This window comes from Symphodus melops, assembly GCF_947650265.1.
Source record: "Symphodus melops genome assembly, chromosome: 14".
In the NCBI taxonomy this organism is placed as follows: Eukaryota; Metazoa; Chordata; class Actinopteri; order Labriformes; family Labridae; genus Symphodus; species Symphodus melops.
The window spans coordinates 4,147,114-4,168,220 of NC_136704.1; the positions used below are offsets into that span (position 1 = coordinate 4,147,114).

The window sequence follows — 21,107 nt, forward strand, 5'->3', positions numbered from 1 at the left end:
TATCATAATCATATCTGTTCGCAAGCCAAACACAGCGGTCTGAAAAACAACTTCAGCAGTTTGAGCAGGAAACAGCCGAATGTGAGTGATGTTTATTGGCCAAAAAACAACTGTACACATAAATGTTTCAAAATAAGCTACTGCCACAAAACATACAACATGCTGTTGAAATAAGACCTCTCTGTTTACAGCCACGTGTGAACGGGACGAACATACGTATCGTGAGAAAACATGGAGAACACGATGAACCAGTGTGAAACATTTCTACATTTGTGAAAAGTTTACAACACTCACCGGCTTTTTTTTTTTTTTTTTTGGACATGCTTCACTTTTTTTAATGGAAGCCTTTGTTTTCTTTTTCCAAGAAAATAAAAATAAATAAATAAACTAACAGGCTCATTGGACAGCATTAACAGCTAACAAACAGGGCGAATTGTTAAGTTGTATAAGTGTCCAGCTCTAATTAAGAAGGATCTTGTAGTCCATAACAATCTCATAAAAGCAATGAGGCACAGATGGAGGCTCTGCGATATTCAGCAGTGTTGAGTCGAAATGAACACAGAACAAAGAGCTCTGGACTGTGGTTCACTGTGTTTTTCTCAGTTGAGCAGCCTTGGACAGGGTAGGGCTTTAGGTATGTTCGTCCGACCGGCTCGAGTCCTGACAGTGACCACAGAGCTATAGTAAAGCACTGGGAATCAAACCACAACCATATTTAACACAGCAGGTACAATAAACAAGGCTTGTGAAAGCTGTCATTAAACAGGGGATGAAAGAGGAAAGTACCTGCATAATAACAAATTAAAAGAGCATAAATTTCTTTAAGCATCAGCCCATGACAGGTTGATGACACTGTGTTTGGATCTTGGAATTGGTGTCGTTCCCTCGTCATAACATATGACATCCAAACACGGCTGAGAATATGTGTAAGTTACTAATCACAGTGGAAGAGACGCCTCACATGGGGCTGTTTGCTAAGCTGAATGCTAATCTTCAAAGCATGTTGTTTCAGAGCCTGATAGCTGGTTTAAAGCCCGGGAAGAAACTTACGCCATGTTGTCCATATCTGTGGCACAAGCACCCACGGCCCTGGTTACGTTCACGAGGAGTGCCTGGTCAAATGAAGCACATAAAGTCAGCATGCATGAGTCTGCATGTTTTAAACAATGCATGCAATAAGAGAAAGTAACACATGCCTGGTTGGTTCCAGTGAGCAGGTTCACTAAGGACTTAATGCCTCCACACTTGCGGATGACGGCCTTGTTGGCAGGAATCTGGGAAAACTCTCCCACTGCTCCCACCACATTTACCAGGACTTCTTCTGGTTGATCAGTCATCAGGTGAACAAGCGTCTCCAGAGCTTTGTACTCCTGAAACCTTTTAAGGACGGAGAATTGGGGTGAGAAACAGATTAACGTGTAACTCAGTTCCTGATTCAGAGATCTGTGAACAAGAAAGAACACAAAAAGCTCCACTAGAAGCTCATGATAAAAAGACAACAGCAAGATAAAAGCTACATTTGTGAATTTATAACCATGAACTGAACCACTGAAACATCTCTTTCATTCTGCAGACCGGTGTTAGTGCGTGATGTCCTGCTTGACAACGCAGGCACAATGTTTCTTGAGTTAATTAAGAACATTTTTCTGAAGCTACTGTATGCACCTTTTTAAACATTTGACATGATGATGGTACAAGAAACAAATGAACCTAGCAGGTGATGGTAAAGTCTTCTACGGGAGGTTATGTTGAAAACACAAACGATCGTGTATAAGTTTAACTGAAAACACCCAATGGCGACCTTATGATAGGAAGAAAGAAGGAGTTGATTGTGTTTCACATGCACTGCGTCTTTCTCAGAGTCAAACTTCAAACAGTTTAATGAAGGGTCACAATATTATTATATAGTCATATGGGAACCCTGAATGTTCACACATAATTTATTGTCAGATTAGGGATACAAGTCTGTTTTGTTTGTTCTCTGGAGACCAGACATGTTTGTCAAAACTTATTGTGATATTTATGTCTGGATTATGTCGCGGACGGACGGACAGACAAATCTGCCATCAATGGATTTACACCACTGGCTAAAAACGCCTTGAGGTAAGTAAGGGACAAGTTGCAGCTGCAGCGTCCCCAGCCACTGGGCACAGAGCTCTACTGTAACCCAGCAGAACAGGCAGGTTTCCCACGGCTGCTCACAGTTGTCCCTTGTACGTACTTTGCATAAGCAAAGCTTTGCTGTGGCTTGGAAAAACGTCCTCCCTCTTTTGCTGTGATCTGGACTTGTTTGCCAATGCTACAGAGTGGTAAACTATAGTAAACATTTAAAAGGGATATAACGCGGTTGCAGAAAACCTCAACAAACCTCTGATGTACTGTTAAGTTCTACGACTGTTTTTATTCACAGTTACGGTTACTGGCATCGGGGTCCGTAAGCTATTGTAGATGGCTGGGGTCATTTGGTTTTGGTCCGGTTCCCCAGAAACATAGCCTATTCTTGCAAGTGAAAACATTGCTAATGAACAGAGGAGCTGCCAAAGATAACTTCAGTGAAATCCACCGTACAGAAAAAAACAATGGTTTTCCTATTCCATCGCTGAAGTGTCGTCTGCAGTTGACTACAGTAGAATTATGTTGTTATCACAGACATAACTTTTGATCTACGAACAGTGAGGAATGCCTATTTTTGTTTGGCCAATCCCAGCTGAAGTAATTACGTGATGGCAAGAGCAACACTGCATAAAAGGCTGCCTGGAGCTTCTGTTGCAAACACTGGGCTGTCAGAAGACACAGGAACCACAGTGGGGCTTCTGTGCAGGAGATTTAGATGATTGATTGCCTGCCTTTTCCCCTTCTAATTCTTCAACACCAGTTGCAAATTGAACTAAGTGCAGGAAGCCCTAAATGCTGCCTTTGATAATAACAAGTGTTCTTAGGAAGACGCAAGAAGAAATAAGACATTTCAGGCACCCAGAGACGTGTTTTAATGACCATGAAGACAGAGACGGTCGCGTATTTAACCTAAAATTGAACAGATTGCTCACAGCAGAGCGGTGAATAACTTGGATGAGGACAGGGCTTTTCATAGTTAAGGAGAAGTATCATTTGGAGGGACAATTATGGTGTGTTCATCCTCGGGCTGGAGCAGAGGTAAGATGGAGGGGTAGCCAGTAATTGGAAGCGAACCCCACAATCTTGACCCCAAACATTACTGCGCTGGCACATGCACTCAGACTTGGCTGCCATTACTTTCCACTCCAAAGTTGTTCGCTCACTCGTATGTTTAGCACTTTTTACAGCATTCCTGCGTGTCCTGAACACCTTGGTGTACAGGCTCAGGAGGCCACATGTTGATGCATCCATAAATCTGCAAAGAAAAGGCGCTTTTCAAAGCCAAACAGATCTCTGTAATATTGTAAGTCTGACGAAAACAAAAACTCAGGTAGTCTTTAAACAAACACACTTCAGGTTTAAATGTAATTACATTTCTGGGCATCAATCATCTCTTATTTTGATGCATCATTAATCAAGAAAATAGCTAACACATGCTGCTACTTGTCTTGAGTGGAGGTCCCTCGATCTCTATAAAGTCCAGAGCGCAAAAAAATCATCAGTCACCTTTTTTTTTTAAGTCAGGGTGTTGCAGTGGGCAGAAAGCTCTGTTTCCCTTTGACCCGTCTCTTGGCGATAGAATAGAGCAGCACTTTTTTTCCTCCATAATCACTGAAACATACATTTATTTTAAAAATCACTGAATCATCACGCACAGCCTGTGACTGATTCAGAAACAGGCCTGTGCTCCTAAAATGCCGTCGCCAATAGCAGCGTTTACTTTTTGACAGTAATGACTTCCTCCCGAGCTTCTGCTCGATCTCTGACCTCTGAAGGGATTTAAATAAGCCGGAGAGAGAACGACCAAACACGACCACTTACACATTGAAGAAACTTTAAATGCTTCTGACATGCATCATGTCAGCGGCCCAATTCAACTTTCATTCACACCTAACTGTACAGATACAAAAAAAAAAAAACAACAACCAAGAAAACCCAGAAATGAGAAATGCAAAGCGACCCTATCACACTTTGGTAAGATACGTTAATGACAGAGAAGGCAAGCAAAGTGTTTCTTACTGTTTAAAGTATGAGCTGTCAGTAAATGTGCTTTACATGTGATTTATGGCATCATTATAATTATTTATATTAATGTTATTTTTACTAGTAACGATACGTACTTAACATAGCAACCGTGTGACAAGTCATTACGAATGGCACAGAGTCATTGCTGGCAGAATGTGTTTTAAGCTGCTGCATTACTCATGCCCTGTGCTCTTCATTTATTTTACCATCGATTGCCAAACACAGTCAAAAAGGTTCAAATTGATTTGATTTTACACTCTGGAGATTTATAGCCATGTCACCACTGGTAACTGTTTGTTTTTGGTCTTTTTTTTTATCAGTCCTTTTTTTGCTTTAAAAGAAATGTCATCATCGAGTCTCTGCTCCAGTAAAAGGAATCCTCACTTAACTCATTGTGGCAGCAGACAGTGCAGTCCCAGTCGGGAGGACTTAACTTAGACTTTAAATGCAGGATATCATTCTGTCAGTTATGATGTATGAAGTGGAGAATGATCCTTGTGAGTGCTACTGCTCGTTTCTCTTGTTATTTTTAGAACCCCACGGCAATCTGAGCCGCACAACGTTTCTCAGTCAGAAGAATCTAATTGTCACATAATCTCTCCGGAACAAAAGAATTATGTCATGAAAATGATCAAGAAGTCGTTTTATCAGTTCATCATGTGGCTCCATTGGTGGAATAAGGTCCTTGATTGACATGTTGCCAAGAAGTTCAATTACAGCATGTGGGTTACAGCTATAGATTTTGCCCCTGGCCTCAAACTGAATAAGAACATAAATACTGCTAAATCATTCCACAAGTGGAAATGTATGGGGTTGCCAAGGCACAGTCTCTGGGCATTATTTATATAAGATGGAAAATCACTGATTTTAAAATCATCTGACAATAAAGAACAAGTCAAAAACCATTCCAGAAATGTCACTACTGAGTGAACCAGGCGAAATGACACTCAAATAAACCCCCTCGCTTTACATGACAAATGATTAAAGGCTCTGCCCGCCTGCGTCCTCTGACATTAGAAAACCACCATCTCAAGGCAGATTCGAGCAGTGTGCCTACGCTTGATTTTACACATACAGGCCTTGACAAACACATCAACTGAAGGCCGTAAAATCAGCACACTGACTTGAGCTTTTGTGAACAGTGGAAAAGATTTAACTCTCGCTGCAAACACTCCCATAAAAGTTCAGAGCGGATAGAATCTGTGCAAAAACTTTACATTTTACACAAATAATTGCTTTAACCAGACAAAATGGTAAAAAGAGGGGAATACGACAACTGCATGTGAGTGGAAAGAGTGACACAGCTTTTCGTGAATGAAAAAAGCCCCCTATAAAAGCATATGCGATGATGGCATGACAACCACAATGCACACAAGTTAGTTCAAGCCCTTCTTGCTGTTCTGGGTTCTGATACTGTAAGACTGCAAACCGAGTCATCTTTGCAAGCATATTTCAAAACGAAAATGAGCTCATGTGGGTGACCCCTCACTCCCTGATTCTCATTAGCCTGCTATTCTGAGTGATTTATCAAAGTCATACTCGTCTGTTACCGCTGATTGCAAACACACAGTCATACAGCTCCAAAATATTTCGCTACAATGCGTTTCTGTATCTCTGGTATGTTCAGTTTTTGTGTGTGTTAATGAGAGGTAACACAGTGAGGCCCGGCATACTTAGCCACATTCTCCACACTGATGGAACACTTCCAGATGGCCCCGGTCGCAGCAGCCAGGAGCTGCTTGTTGTCTGCTTTGCTCAGCAGTGAAACCAGCGGCTGCAGACCTTTATACCTACGCACGAGGTCACGAGTTTGTTTGTCCTCTGCACACTGCAAAACAAAAGAGAGGGGGCAGGAACTCCATTAATTCCTCTACAGGCTGGATTGAATAAGGAAACAACAGTCTCTGTTTGATTATTTTGTAAAGTAAATAATCAGAAGTTAATTATGAGCACCACAGACAAACGTCTACCTTGAAGATTGCACTGGCACAATGCATCTGCAGCTCATCGTTGTCACTGCTTAGGTTCTTGACCAAATCCTTGATCATGCCAAGTGACTGAATGGAAGTCCTGTAGGTTTCCTGCAATCATATCATAATGTGCAGACACTGAGAACATCAAATAATGTACAATCATTCCTCATCCCACCTCATCAAATGCTGTTTCCTCCTGTTTTCATTTTTTACCCCAACATGTTTTTACTCTGTATCATTTTCTAAAGTATGAATCATTGTTCCTGTTCTTTAATTATCTTTATTTGAATGACAATTCTTTTTATTGTGTGTATTCAATACTTTGTGACACATCTTTTACACACAAATATTTACAAAAAGCATGCTCTGGTTAACAAAAGAATAAGGAATACACAGTTTAGGATGAACACACAGAACTGGTATGAAGATTTCAATTCACTGTGGACATTAATTATCATCAGCCTTATCCTTTAAAAGAGGTTTGACCACGAGTAAAAGAATAAATACAAACCTCTGAGGCACACTCCTGCAGGGTGCCCACCACAGGAACAAGCATGTTTTCATGTGGAGACTTGAGCAGGCGTCCCAGCAGAGGGATCCCGTCGGCCTTACTGATGGCTACCTTGTTCTTGGTGCTTTTGCTGCAGCTCCACAGAGCCAGAGCCCCACAGCGAGCTACCTCCACATCCTTCTCCTGGTTTGCAGCCAGGTTGGCTAAATCTGGGACACAGTTCAGCAGCTTTACCTGCGCACAGAGACAAGAGGGCCGGATTTAGAAGTGGACAAACTCAAACGTGAAAATGTGAGCAAACAAGCAGGCAGACCACACGTGTTTAGGTATGAAACTTACACACATTTACACAAACTCCCTGAACTTGACATACATTCAGGGACTCTGAAAGGTTTTTCTTGTAGGATTGGAGTGATAATGGATTGTTCCAGATGGGAAAAGCAGGTTATTTTCTGTGATTAAGGGCCTAATTAAAATTCTATTACCAGTGGGTCTGCAAGGATGAAAAAGCCAGAGATGCTAGGAGTGGAAAATTGTCAGGATAGATGTTGATGTTAGGTTTGAAAAGCCCAGTGTGACGGTTTATGGCCATCATTCAGTGTTCTAATCCATAGTTCCTGGCCAATGAGACAGAGCAGGCAAAGCTATTACACACGGCGTAGTTCAAAGGTGGTCTCGTAGCATAGCGTGAAATTAATCTGCCTCCGTGAGTGACTTGCACATGAGAACATCCGATTTGGGGCTGAGGAAAATATACAAGGCATGCAAGCTTTAATCACAGGGCGTTCTGTCAACAAACATGCATGCAGGTCAGAGGATGTAGAGGACATTCTATCTGTTTTACCCCAAACGCCCACTCTACTGTTTTAAAGAGTGGCTGAAAAAGGACAAATGTGAACAGTGAAAGGGGCACAAAAAGGCAATTGATTTGCCGTGCATCAAAAGACTAGTTCTGCAAAAAAATGTAATCTGTGTTTTAGATTTTCAACGAAACAGTAATGATGATGTGGGGATCCCATTTGAAAAGGCACCATCCTGTTTTTCCACAGCTTCTGGGGCACTGTGGTTTAATACAAAAAGTTAGTACTAAATTTTAGAGTAGCTGACACAGACATAAAAAGACATGTTATTTAATGGAAAATATGCCACTGTTGGACATAACATTCCTTCATTAATCCCTTTAAAGCACATCAGGGACTTTTTTTTGCACATTATCGCTGTATGTACACAACTTTAAAGAGAAACTTTTTTTTTTTTTACTCTACCCACCAGTTTTTGGATGCCGCCATGTTGCCTGACAGTTCTCCTTGCTCTGCGAAATCTGGCCACATAAGCGATGGTCTCAGCTGCTAACGCCTTGAGGTCCTTGACAGGAGAGTCCAGGATCTTCACAATGCTCTGCAGGCCTCTCATGTCAACGATGGCCCGACGGATTTGCACGTTGTGACTTATTTTTCTTAGGATTTTCAAAGATCCAATCTTAAAAAATTGACATGACAATATGTGAACATTGATTTTGTGTAGTATAGATTGGTATTGCGTTCAAAATAGTGTTGTGCTTATGCAAAGATCAGGCTTCAATCTGTACAGAGTTCATATGGTGATATCTAATAACCAACAACCCACATTTCTACTAAAAATAGAAGAAACAAAAAGCCATAATAATAAAACGGGGGTTAAAATGCACCCACATGTTATTAGGCACACTGGAGAATAATTGCTACCCTGTGTCTTGAAAGGCACGCTCTCTAACCAACATTCATGTTTTTGTTACTAGAACACAGGCTGGCACACACAGCAGGCTCAGCTTATGCCTGCAGGCCATCCAGGTTCAGCTCTGGCTCAGCTACTCACTTTGCATCTGACTTCATTTGTATCCAGCAAGTTGAGGAGGACTTCAAGGCCACCTACATCCCGGATAGCCAGTTGGCACGTCTCCTGCATCAAATTTAAGTCCATCATGTGGACCAGAGTGAGCACAGTGGCTGTCTGGTCGCCTCCCTGAATGAATGAAAGAGAAAGACCAAAGGCAGCAGGGGAGGAGAGAATTAGACATTAAGCAGACTTTTATAGAGAAAAGGGAGGAGGATACAAACCTCCCCTCCAACCCCCCGAACCTTCCTCTCCCTCTGTTGTTCCCCCACATGATACCACTCCTGCTGGCGTTGTTTTGTTTGTACCAGAGTCTGGCAAGTGTTAAGTGTAGAAAGGAAATCATCTAACAGAGCACCGAGCTCTGACAACGCTGCCAACCCAAAAGCCATTAGACAATGACCCTTAAATGAAATAGCACACTATTTGCACTGAAACCCTGAAACTAATGATGAGCTGGCCTTTCAAAAGCACAATCTGTTTTGACAGTTGCTACATGCTCACATATTCTAACAGCCCTGCACCCTGGTGATTACCAAGCGAGTAACTACAACACTCCAAGGACAACATGTGCAATGCTTCAAATTGAAACAGCTTTACACACATTTGGCAGAAAACTGATTAGGTTTTATGGCCACTTAGTGACAATGTGTTCACTGAGCAAACAAACAATACAGAGGTTTAAATTGGGCATGTGTGTGGTCAAATCCTGACTTATTCAGCTGTGGCAGAACTTTGACTTCTGCTAAAGTTAGCAATACTTTTTTATATTTTGTCAAGTTCTCCTCACACTGCATAAATCCAAATGAATGTCCAGGCAGGGGATGGATGTTGACAGGATTATGGCACATGAAATACCAGTCTTGAGATCCAAAGCAGGCAGTGACAGTGTTTTTCTGCTTCCATATTCAGCGTCAATCATCAGCAATTGGACAACAAACTCTGTTGGTATGAAACGATCTGATCAGGAAAAATCCGGAGTCAGATTAAACAGAAGCCCATGGCACAACATGTAACAGTTAGCTTCTGTAATACGAGTCCCGCTACATGTCTTTGATATGTGACACTGCAAAATCTCCTGGCAAGTGAACAATCAATGTTTTTCACTTTTCACAGTGGTTTCATGTGTTCCAGATAGAGTTCCCAACTTGACATTCAAGGCTGCGTGCAACCCTCAAAGCTTCGTACCTTTTATTCGTTGCACACTTTGCAAATAGTTTGAGACTTCAGGAACATCCTAAGTAGATTTTTTTTTTTTAACCAAACATTAAAAGGTTACATGCCATGCAATCAGCTACCCATATAAGAAGCCCATTGCTATCCAGAATGTTCCAAAGTAATGGTTTTCAGGCAGCTGTTGGCGGGGCTGTCTCATCAGTGAAGAACTACGCCACAGACTCAAGTGGTGTTTGATCATATCTCCCTCACAAAGCAGAGCTCTGACACAGCAGGATAACAGCCACATGTGTTCTCCATATCATGATGCTAGCCTAAATGTGAACCATTTGCCCATTAACAGCAGTGGATCCACTGCTTCCTTTGTGTCCTCTGTTCTCACTCTTCAAAGGATTCAGCAGACGAGGTTCGTACCTTGTAAAAACAACCAACCGAAAAAGAAAAAAAAAAAGCGGTGTTTAGGAGTGATAGCTGGGAGAACAGAAAACAGATCATGTGCTTTCATTTTCTGTTAGCTTTGCTCTTGAAGCACTGTCGACATTCTTTTAAACATTGAGAACATGTGACGATCTTTTATGGTGAAAGATATTTGACTCTCTGAGCATGATAGAGGCAGATGCTCAAAGTGGAACCAATGCAACCACTCTTCGACCCCTGAACATAAGACTACTGAAAGAGTGAAGTGTTTTAGTCGGCATCTTCTGTCAGCCATGACCTACAGTTCGGGTATTTTCATAATGAATATGAAATACAAACATTAAGCTGACTTATTTCACATGTTGGTTATGAGGAAACATGATCAATAACATGTTGAATTTAGTGCTTTAGCTAACCAAAAGAAATCTTTAAAGTTTGCCTCATGAGCTCATGAGGTGTTTGTCATGACAATGAGCTACTGCGAACAGCAGACGTACTTGAACCAAACAAATTCAAGGCTGAAAGTTGTTCATGTTTCGGGGGAATTGCAGGATCAAAACCTGATCTAACTGGTGAAGTGATCATCGCAATGCAAATTAAGGTCACTGGATGCTATTTTGTCCCTTTAGGCACACTGTAGTGTTGGTAAGCCCCTGGAGCCACTCCCTGAAGTCAAACAACACGCCTTTGAAGGTCTCATTTCACTTATGAGGTGCACTATGTAGATTGAGTAGAGATAGTTGAAAGTTGGAGAAGTGGAACAATACTATGCTCTTTTTTTCTGAAGTCAATATGCAAACTTTATTTTAAGAAAAAAAAAAGGGTCCCTGAACACTGTTTGAAGCTAAAAAGCGACCAGGAGAGTTTCGGTTTCACGGTTGTGCTCTCTCCACCACAACGTATCATGTAGCATTTTATCTTCAAACAGTGTTACAGGGACCAAATGTTCCTCTGCGGACAGTTTGTTTTTACAGTTATGAACATCTGTACATCTACCAAAACTCCAGAGTGCACCTTTAACCAACTCCCAGACAGCTCAGTTGGCAATCAAAGCAAAACTTCCACTTTGTTACAATCAACATTTACATGTTTTACTATGAGTTGCACTTCAGTTATTGAGCTGAAAATCAGATGAGCCTCTTAAAGATGTTTTTCCCATTCTGTCTTTTTACTCCAGGTGTCTCAGACTGCAGCAGAATGTGTAAACACAGACTGTCCTATGTTACCTTACACAGTATTCAGCATGTTGGAGAAGAGATGGGGTTAACCTTCTATACTAGCCCCCTACGCCTGATACTATCTACTGTAAGGTAAAGATGGTTTGTGCATGAGCAGGTGATCTAATCCGGCAAGAGTTAACGTACAAATGATTTGTAAGTGAATGTACACCTTTGATGATATAGACTTGTGATAGGTGACCACTTCGAGCACGTCATAGAGCTCTATGTAGGAGAGAGAGAGATAGCAGGATTTGGCCGAGGTCGAGCCACAGATGATGCAACGAGGTCTCATACTTCTCTGCAGCTGAGAGCAGACACAGAGGAAAGGCTGAGAAGAACCAACACAGCCTGCATGAATAGATGGTGCAGAGACAGAATGAATAATGACTGGTTTGTTTTCCTCTTTGACATAAAATCTCATATAACAGAAAAGTGTATCACTTAAACAGTGATTGAAGTCCACATCTGTGAAATGAAAGGTTGCTGAAGAACGAAATTATGTAACTCATTTTGCCAAATCAGACATGTTGTTAATGCTCTGAAATGAATCATTTTAATTGGTTTATGCAGTTGTTAAAAATATCTAAAGTGCCTGACTACTTAGAACCTAATTATCTACAAGTTTTGGAGAAAATGAGCTGATTCTGGCAGGAGCCACTGAAAGGAATGTTTGTCTCTCGAGGAGCGCTGGGCTGCAGTACTGCTACTGGCCACTAGAGGGGGAGCTACCTTAATGAGGGCAGAACACAAACCATGTGTGTGAAGGACAGTTTGTTTATGTCAACTACTTCTACACTGAAGGTGAACTTAGAGCCAAAGGAAAATATTTTGAAGCTTATGAATCAAAGTTGCAGATTATGAAAGGCCTTAAAAACGTTCTGGTAACTCCACTTTTCAGGGAAGTTTAGAACAAAGCATTGTGTCGTTAAAAAATGTAAATACACAGAGAGAAAAGGATGAAAATGTTTACAACACACATTATTCAAATGTTCATATTATAACCAGTAACGTGTTTTTTATTAAACCAAATATTTATATCGATGATGAAAATGCTTCATGTTTAGAAAAATATGATCACATACAATCAACAGCCGCAGAGGAATTTCATCTTCATCTAAATAGAGACACAACAACTGAAAGATCCTTTTATAACTGAGACACTGAACTCGCCATAAGGAAGGTTTTTAATCTGTACTGTTAAAGAAACCTTCTGATCTTTGAACAAAGCTCAAACAGAGTTAGATCGGTCTCGTCTGGTTTCCACACTCACAATTTCAACACGTCATGCTTTTTATGAATAAAACTGTCAGACATCTTGCTACAATTTGTTTCATTGTAAATAAGAACAATGTTTTTTATAGTATAAAACATGTTTATGTGTTATCTGATTATTGTCTTTGTCCTTGGAAATGACAATGAACATGACTGGAACGTGGTTGGAGATAAATACTTTCTGCTCTCTCTTAAAAGTAAATTAGATTTAATTTTGTTAATACTATATTTAATGAATCCCTGAGGATCTGTGGACATGCATCAACAGAGAGATGTCAGAGTTTGCCACAGCTGTTGGGGAGCAGGACACCTGGTCAGAACTTGGGAGTGACCTGACCACCCCGGCCACCCTCGGGTTTCCTATCTATCTATCCATCATCTATCCATCCATCCCTCTCTCTCTCTCTCTCTCTCTCTCTCTCTCTCTGATGCCTCATGGCTGTATGTTAACAGGATACAGATTGTTAGTATACATGTGTGACTGTAAAGCATTTTAAAGACTGAGAAATTGATTATTTGAAAATAAATCTTTATCCATGTAAGGCTATGCTTCAAACATCTCCTGCAGTATACATACAGCTTACACGCAGACAAACAGACCTACTGTAGAAACCAGCAGGTCATCTTTAATCTGCATGCTGTATTTTGCTCCATGTAACATGGCACAGATCCTCACTCACACAAGTATAAAAACAAAAACAACGAAGCCCTAGGCAAACATTCCTACAGAAATATCAGGAAAACACAAAACAGAACATCCATGTGTTGCTCTATGAACGTGCTACACTTCCTCGAGTACAAACGACTGTCTATAGTGCGGGGAAAGGAGGGAAAAAAGATCTCCTCCTAAAATAAAACAGATATTTAACTTGGCTCAGGCTGAGTTTCAGCGTCTGATGGTAATGATATTATAAAATGACTACTGGACAAACCCCATAAATAACTGCGCTGTGTGGTTTTCAGACAGATAGAAAAGCACTGCCCTGCTGCATCTTGTTGAAGCAGGAACATACACATCTCATACTGTAAACCACAATCACACTGAAAAGTAGATCACATGAAACACAATCCCCATTGGATTTTTTTATTTGCCTGTTTCGTATCATTTCCATCTTCTTTTTCCTTTGTGGAAGAAATTTAAGCCTGCACTTAGACTGGGAATTTCCTTTTATTATATTCCATTTTGCTAAGCTAAAAAATATAAGCCGAGAGTTGGTCTTTACAGCAGTGTTTTCTCTTCAAGATCGACTCAGATGTCCTATGAGTAATGTGGACTATTGACTATAGAATATAGGTTAGCAATGGGCGGCACAACTGATTCCTGTTAAAATACAGTAAACAGTCTGTAAATATATATATATAATATATATATTATATATATATATATATATGTGTCTGAATGATAGTGTCCAGACAAACAGAGATAATAGAGAGGACTGAGTAAGGTAGAGTCCTCTCTGAAGTGGTTTTCAGTATTCCCAGCCAGTCTGGGTCATTGGCGTTTCTCTTCTCTTTCCTTTTCTTCTATGTTTTGACACATTAATATTCACCATATGCCCTGTCAGACCTATCAGAGGGAGCGCTTCATTTGCATGCTTCTGCGGTGTGGGCAAACAGTGCGTACAGCTGCTGCCGTCAGACAGCTCGCTCTGGCTCACATGGGAAACCAAAAAGGCCCGTGTCGGACGGCCAGGAATCCACAAGCAGAGTCGACCACTTCAATAAGCATCTTCCTACGCAGCGCCACCAAAATTGGTAGAAAACTGTGCATCACTTTATCTGACGTCCTTGACTAATCACAACCTTGATGTGACTGAAGCGGCGCCCACAGCTGGGATGATGTGATTGCAACATTACCTTTCATGAGAGCAGCTATGACCTGCAGCTCTCCTCTGTGTTACTAGACTTCATTTCCATGAATTAAAATTCTTGAGAATTTTTGAAACGTTAAACTCAGACTCGTGGATTGCATCAAAATTCTTCTTCAGATGACAAGAAAACGCCTGAGCTGTATTGTTTGTGTGTTGTGGTCTGAGGTGTGGCTCTCTGTAAAGAGCAGTACTTTGGGATGAAGTTGAGCAGAGGAGGATCGGCAGTGTGCAGTGAAGTGTTTGCGTACCTTGAGGTACTTGACCAGTTTCTGGATCTGCCAGTATTCAGACGGCAGATCTGTGCTGCTCTCTGGACGGCGCTCGGCCTGCTCCTCCTCCTCCTCGCTCCCAGATGAACTCTCACTGAAGGCATCAGCTGGTATAGCTCCTGCTGGGCTCTTACTGAGTGAAGCAGAGCAGATAGTGGTGCACTTTAGGACTCAGATAATAATCTACAAAGGTGTGGGATGGTGTAACAACTGGACAACACACAACTGGACTAAAGGAATGGAATATAATATCACAACATCTTTTTTTCCTGTCTTTGAAATGGAAAGAACAGCCTGGTCTTCCTACACAAGAAGACTCATCAAAGATTTTAAAATTCAAGGGTCAAGTGTTCTGACTTCCTCTGAAATGTATCAGCAGGAAAGTAAAGATTGGAATAATGTCACGGGAGGACTGGAGTCGTCATTAAACACGAAGCAAAGACTGGATGCAAACAAATTTGCAGATGGCTTTTTAGAGTTGCTCCGGCCACTTGGATAACAGCATCATGAAAATGGTGCACTGTGGAGCAATGAAATTTGGTACGCATTCAAAAGGGGCCGCTGAGAGACAGTTTCCATGTATGTACAAACAGCATTGCCAGGGGAGCTTAATATCAGAAGAAGCCAGCCGTTATGAGCGAATGTTTTCCACAAATCAACATGATAAACACCGAAGAAGAAAAGAGCTCTATTCTGGGTGATGTGCATGATTGTGATTGAGTGAATGCACCCGGGGTCTTTATTGCCTTTATACTAAGTGATGAGCAGTAAAGAAAGCTATCAGTAAACAATTTATGATGCTACCAACGTGTGTATGTTGGAAAGTATTTAGAGAAGAAGAAGAAGAAGACCTGCCAAGAGCAGAAGGAAGAAAACGCTTCTACAGGGTTTCACGACGAGAGAAAAAAAACAACCCTATCTGAATCTCAGACAGGTTTAGGTATCTCCACCAGTTCACCCAAAAGGATTCCTTTTAGACTCTGACAAGAGGGCAGATCATTTGAGGCACTTACATTTTCTTTTGGGAGGACAGGCGTAGGACCGGTAAAGAGGACGCAGACGACTCTGCTTTCATCTTGCTCTTGGCTCCGTGTGCCGACTTTTTCTTCTGCATTTCACCAGACTTCTCCTCTCCACTCTTACTGCTTTTCTTTTCCTCTGCCTTGCTATAATGATGTGAAATAAGAGTCATTATGCCCACTTCTATTTTGAAAATGGTTATTTTTCTAACATAATCATTATTTAACAACACGAGACAAGGGGTTCAGCTGCCACTTTTTTTCAATTGAGACGCTTTCATCTCATGCCAGTTTTTACTCAAATTGGTACAGTTATCACAAAGCACAGCTGCAACACATCAGCCCATGCTAGATCTATTTATCAATCAAAGACCATGTGTGATAGATCATTTGGGGATTTCTTCTAAGACTTTTTCCCAAGATTTCTGCCTGAAATTGAGCAGAAAGGCTTTCAGCACAGCTAACGTATTTATTAACTGAGATCAATGTATAATTAGGAATATCTGCAGTTACCCTGACATTTATAAACAGTATAAGCATGTCTTTTCTAATGTGCAGCTGCTAACGGACACACTGAGCACGTGTGTCGAAGGCTTGGCATGAATATCATCTGCAGCTCATGTCATTAACAAGAGGGATCCCCAGTTGAGCACAGATCGTGCCCAAAAAAATCCATCCCCAAAGCCAGCCGAGCCTGTGCACGTTGTGTCCTGGCCCGTCTCATTAACCGTATTTATGGGCCGGAGCACGACTAAAAGCTGACATTTCTTTATAAGGTGGAATTCATAATTAAAGTATGAAGTTGTTTGAATGACAGCTCCTGGCTAAACCAGCTTCGGGCTGTGGGCCAGGTCGGGCCTGGCTCTGGCAGAGGATCTCACCTCTAATCCCCCCCTCACACATTAGGCCTCAGCCTGAAGACACATATGACAGGACTTATCACGTACCCACATGGAGAAATCCGACCAAGATTCCTCCATCTCGGACATGGTTCATATTTCTTCTTGCCGCCTGCCTTGTACGGCGCGTGTTGTCTCTCCTTCTCAGGCACATTCTTTTCCTGTTGCTCGTAAGACCTCTGGGGTTGGCCTTGTTCCTCTGCATCAACCGATTCCACATGCTGGATCTTTTGTGTTGATGGAAGTTCTTGAGCTGCAAAATCCTGTTGGTAAGTGGAAAAAGACAAAAGCTGGAGAATGAGGAGAGTCTTCTTTCAGTTTTATTGAAATGACATAAGATAAATGTCGATTTACAACCATAAGTTCAAGGGGTTTACATTTTTCTGATTGAAGCTTATGTCTAGTCAAAACTTGACGTTTTTGTAAGGATGTGTCTTTTAGTTTTAATAACCATCCGATGGCTCTCTCTTCTAGTTTTTCAGATTCATCATATTTAAATGTATGACTTAGTGTCAGACATTTCACTCCAGCAGAGGAGTCAAATATAGAACGATATCAGTGACACATGAACAGCATCAAATTACAATAAAGTATTGAGCAGGCCTCCGTAACAGTCCAGCCTTTAATACCTGGAATAAAATCACACTTCTTCCAGTGCTTTGCATAAACGACGTTCCCTGCTGCTGATTGGTTGAACAATATCAAAAGTTTATTGTTGCTGTACATTCCTCAACCTAAAGGTCTGCAGCTTGGCACTGACAAAATAACGCCTTTGTGTCACTGTTATTTAGTATTTTTTAAACTTTAGGAGGTCTTTCTTTCAAATTTAACAACCTATACATGGATGCCAATAAGACACATATGAATGGTTTGCAGGCAGGAGAGTTTTAATCACAGACACCTGCTCTGCAGAGACTGGCATTGTTTGTTAGGAGCTCAACAGTTTTTAAAGGCAGAGAAAGAATTAAGATGTATTTCTGTGACTAGTGTTCACGCGCAAGCTGGAGCCAGGCATGCATAATCACTTTTCCAAGGACTTGTTGTTTTTATATATATATGTATATATAAAACACAAAGTAACCTGCTATTGGAAACGTACAAGTCAATTCACCAAACCACAGACCCACAGTGTGACTTTATTAGGCTAACAAACCTCCTTTAATTCTATTATATGTGAAATGGACAAAGTCCATGCGCTTACACAGAAGGGAACACTCCACATTCCTTGACATGCCACAGTAAAAAGTCCTATTACAGGTGACTTTCTGAGGGTTTTTTATGCCAAGCAACTGGGAACTGAAAGCTTTATTTTTTTTTTTTATTCGTCTTCATTTTCCGAGAATTTGACTAATAAGTCCTAAAATGTTTACACATGTTTGTGGTAGACTTGTGTCTAATTTCTTAATCCATACTGATAGAAAAGCAACAGGGCACCAAAACCATCAGCCGTAAAACATCTGTCGGTGGCTGGATTCAAGAAGTCCCCTGACTGATTATGACAGCGAGACAGTCCGTATTAATTTCAGGACCTGAATAAGGAAAACAAATCTACAACCAGGGGAGTTCTCTGCATGTCAGGGAGCAAATACGCAGCATGTCCAATTTCCAATCATGCTGTGATGTCGAAATGAATCGACAACAGTGAACGGCGAAGGCGAGTCTGCTTCCTCCAGTGTTGCAGCCCTCGACTCCGCTGGCTGCCTCTGCTCGTTTGATTGAGGCTGTCTAATCTAATAAAACTGTTGAAAAAGACCTGCTTCCTCACAATGGGAATACGCTCAGATATGTCGGGAGATTAGGTGTTGTTATCTTTGGCTCTCACCTTCCCAGTTCAACACTCTGAGTTGCAATCAGGAGAGCTGAGCTGCAGCTATGCCAAACTGTGTTTCTGACAGACACCGCACATATTAGACTTTCAAATTACAACTGGAAACAATCAAGTCAAGAATGACCACAATCACTTCACATCTCTGACACAGGATGCATGTTGCACCATTTAATTGCTTACATCACAAATCAATCAAATGAATGTGAAAGTGTTGTGTTTAAAGCTGACCGCATCATATGAAGATGATTAGCTGAAGAAGAAGAAGAAGAAGAAGAGAGAGAGTGAAACTTTGGTATAAGATCGCTGGGAGGAGAATATCAAAGGAGTGAAAGAATCCAGAAGACAAAGACTTTGGATTTGATTTGTGACTCTTCAAACCGCTTCACATCAACTTTTTATTGCAGCTGTCCATCATTTTTGGGTTGTTCAGACTCAGGGCATCAGTGTCCACTCCAACATAAAAGCCTGTATGTCTTTTTTACACTGTTCAGCCGGGCACGACTCAGCTGTTTGTTCAACCCCTTAACTGCATTCCATAATCCAATAGCTCCTTTAATTCAATCTTCCACAGCAGATAAAATCACACAGACTAAACACACCTTCACAGATACCGGGAAAAACATTTGATTCTATGAAAAAGAAAAACACTTTTAACCTTCATGACGTTTAAGAAACAACACTGAAGTCTACATTAAGCAGGCAGTAAGCCTTGTGATATTTTCCAACAAAGCACTTTGAGAGAGAACAACAGATCACCTTTTAAAAAAAAGCTAAACAGATTTTTGGCTGCAGCTGGAATCTGTTATTGAAGTGATGCGTTAAGTCATCAAATCACTCAGGCAGGAAGTAGCACTACTGAATAAATCACACATTGTTCAATGTCTGAAAGTGAGCGTGTGTGTCTGTGTGTGGCTGTTTGTGTGTGTGCAGTGTGGGATAGTGGATGTGCTGTTTGGATGTTGAAGCACGGAGGAGGTGGCTTCAGGAATTTTTCAGCACAGTGACAAGCAGACACTAGCTCACTGGTGTAGAACAGCACAGACACTGATTACACAATCCAAACTCTGTTTACGAATATGAGTCACACAGCATCGGAGATCAAATCAGAGCTTTGGAGAGAAGGTCCCTGTTCATGAAACAAAGATGGATTTCAGCACCCACGCAACCAAGACCTGACCTAAAATCCAGCGCTACATAAGCTCCAATCAGTGCATCTGCCTGTGTTTCACTGTACCTGCTTGTTTATGTGTTCAGCAAAATGTGGAGATCGATTCTTCAGAAGAGCGAGCAGGTCTTTGTAGATGTCACTTGTTCGCTCGTAGCCACTCTGTCCCCCCTCCTGTTTTATGTGCTGTGAAAACAAAGTGAAAAACAGCTTCATTAATTCTACAAACCGCAATTATAATGTGACCCACATGTCAGCGGGAACAGCTCAAGTTAGAAGGCTCAGGCAGCCTCAAAGAGGAAGTGTAAAACCATGTAAAGACACTGCTGCTCATTGAGGTTTCATTTGCATCAAAGTCAACCATTTGGTTTAAGGTTGTCGCTTTTCCACCTCGGCCTACAACCGTTTCCAGGTGAAGAAACAGAGGCAGGAAACCTATGGCTTGTCAGCATGGTCACAGAAAGAGTGAAAGGTGCTGCAGCTTGCGAAACCCTCTCTTAGAAATGATTGCAAACACATTTAATGAAGATTCCTGAGATTGTGGAGCACACGGGAGCTCCATGTCTGTCCTGCTTCAGGGAACACTGAAAACCTTTACTTACAAAACTAATTTAGGATATATTCATAAAGGTGATTAAAAACTTTGAGCAAAAATCGGACACATGACCATCAAAAATAACATTGGCCTTGTTTTACTCGTGTTACAAACGTAATGTAATGAAATAATGTAAAAACGCTCTGCATCACAAAACATCAAGCATTGCGATCTGATATCTTCCACCTTTGTCTTTACTGGTCGTTGTGATGCACGTGTCTGTCCGGGATGTAAGGATGTTATATGTAATGTAAGACTACTCTTTGTTTTATTACTGGGTGTGGCTATCTTGTAGACCACTGTACTTTGTCTAAATCTGGTCGGCCTTCCAGCTGGAAGCGATGCACAGAGACTCACAGCTGTCAGAAGAACTTGAAGTGAACTCAGCTCTGTTTGAAATGATCGACAGAAAAGTACTGCGGGCCAATTCCTTAGCTTCTAAATGCACTGTGTTCAACTTATATTGAAAGTTTTAAAAACTCATAAACCTTTTTAAGCAACTTACAGCATATTGTCAGCACTATCTTTTAGAGTGTCCATTGTATTTAATGCTGCAACCTTGTATTATTCATATCTCTTCTAAAGATGTCTCTGTGGTCAAACACGATTTATTGAGCAGAACAAACTCGAGGTAGCTTGGGGGATTCCTGTTGTAGTGACATAATATTATTTTTGTGATATTATTTTGGAATAATAGACATTAGGGTGTTTTATAGAGTGAAGCCTGGTATGTACAGAGACTGTTGTCCTCAGAGCAGGCGGCCCAGGTTCAGGTCTGACCTCTGGCTCCTTTTCCACGTCGCTCCCCACTCTCTCTCTCTCTCTCTCTCTCTCTCTCTCTCTCTCTCTCTCTCTCTCTCTCTCTCTCTCTCTCTCTCTC

The 21,107-nt window shown here is 41.3% G+C and overlaps 1 protein-coding gene across 1 annotated transcript in view; it reads right to left on the reverse strand.

The window, feature by feature from the left end:
- Window positions 1-21,107, reverse strand: part of odad2 (outer dynein arm docking complex subunit 2) — a 36,952-nt gene that overhangs the window by 12,859 nt on the left and 2,986 nt on the right. The window contains exons 7-17 of the mRNA XM_079361588.1: window positions 20,553-20,559; window positions 19,702-19,853; window positions 16,688-16,902; window positions 15,735-15,887; window positions 14,701-14,854; window positions 8,479-8,625; window positions 7,894-8,103; window positions 6,625-6,858; window positions 6,111-6,221; window positions 5,814-5,968; window positions 1,051-1,377 (exon numbers count right to left, since the gene is read on the reverse strand). Coding sequence (XP_079217714.1) covers window positions 1,051-1,377; window positions 5,814-5,968; window positions 6,111-6,221; window positions 6,625-6,858; window positions 7,894-8,103; window positions 8,479-8,625; window positions 14,701-14,854; window positions 15,735-15,887; window positions 16,688-16,902; window positions 19,702-19,853; window positions 20,553-20,559 — 1,865 coding nt within the window. The remainder of the gene's footprint in view (window positions 1-1,050; window positions 1,378-5,813; window positions 5,969-6,110; window positions 6,222-6,624; window positions 6,859-7,893; window positions 8,104-8,478; window positions 8,626-14,700; window positions 14,855-15,734; window positions 15,888-16,687; window positions 16,903-19,701; window positions 19,854-20,552; window positions 20,560-21,107) is intronic.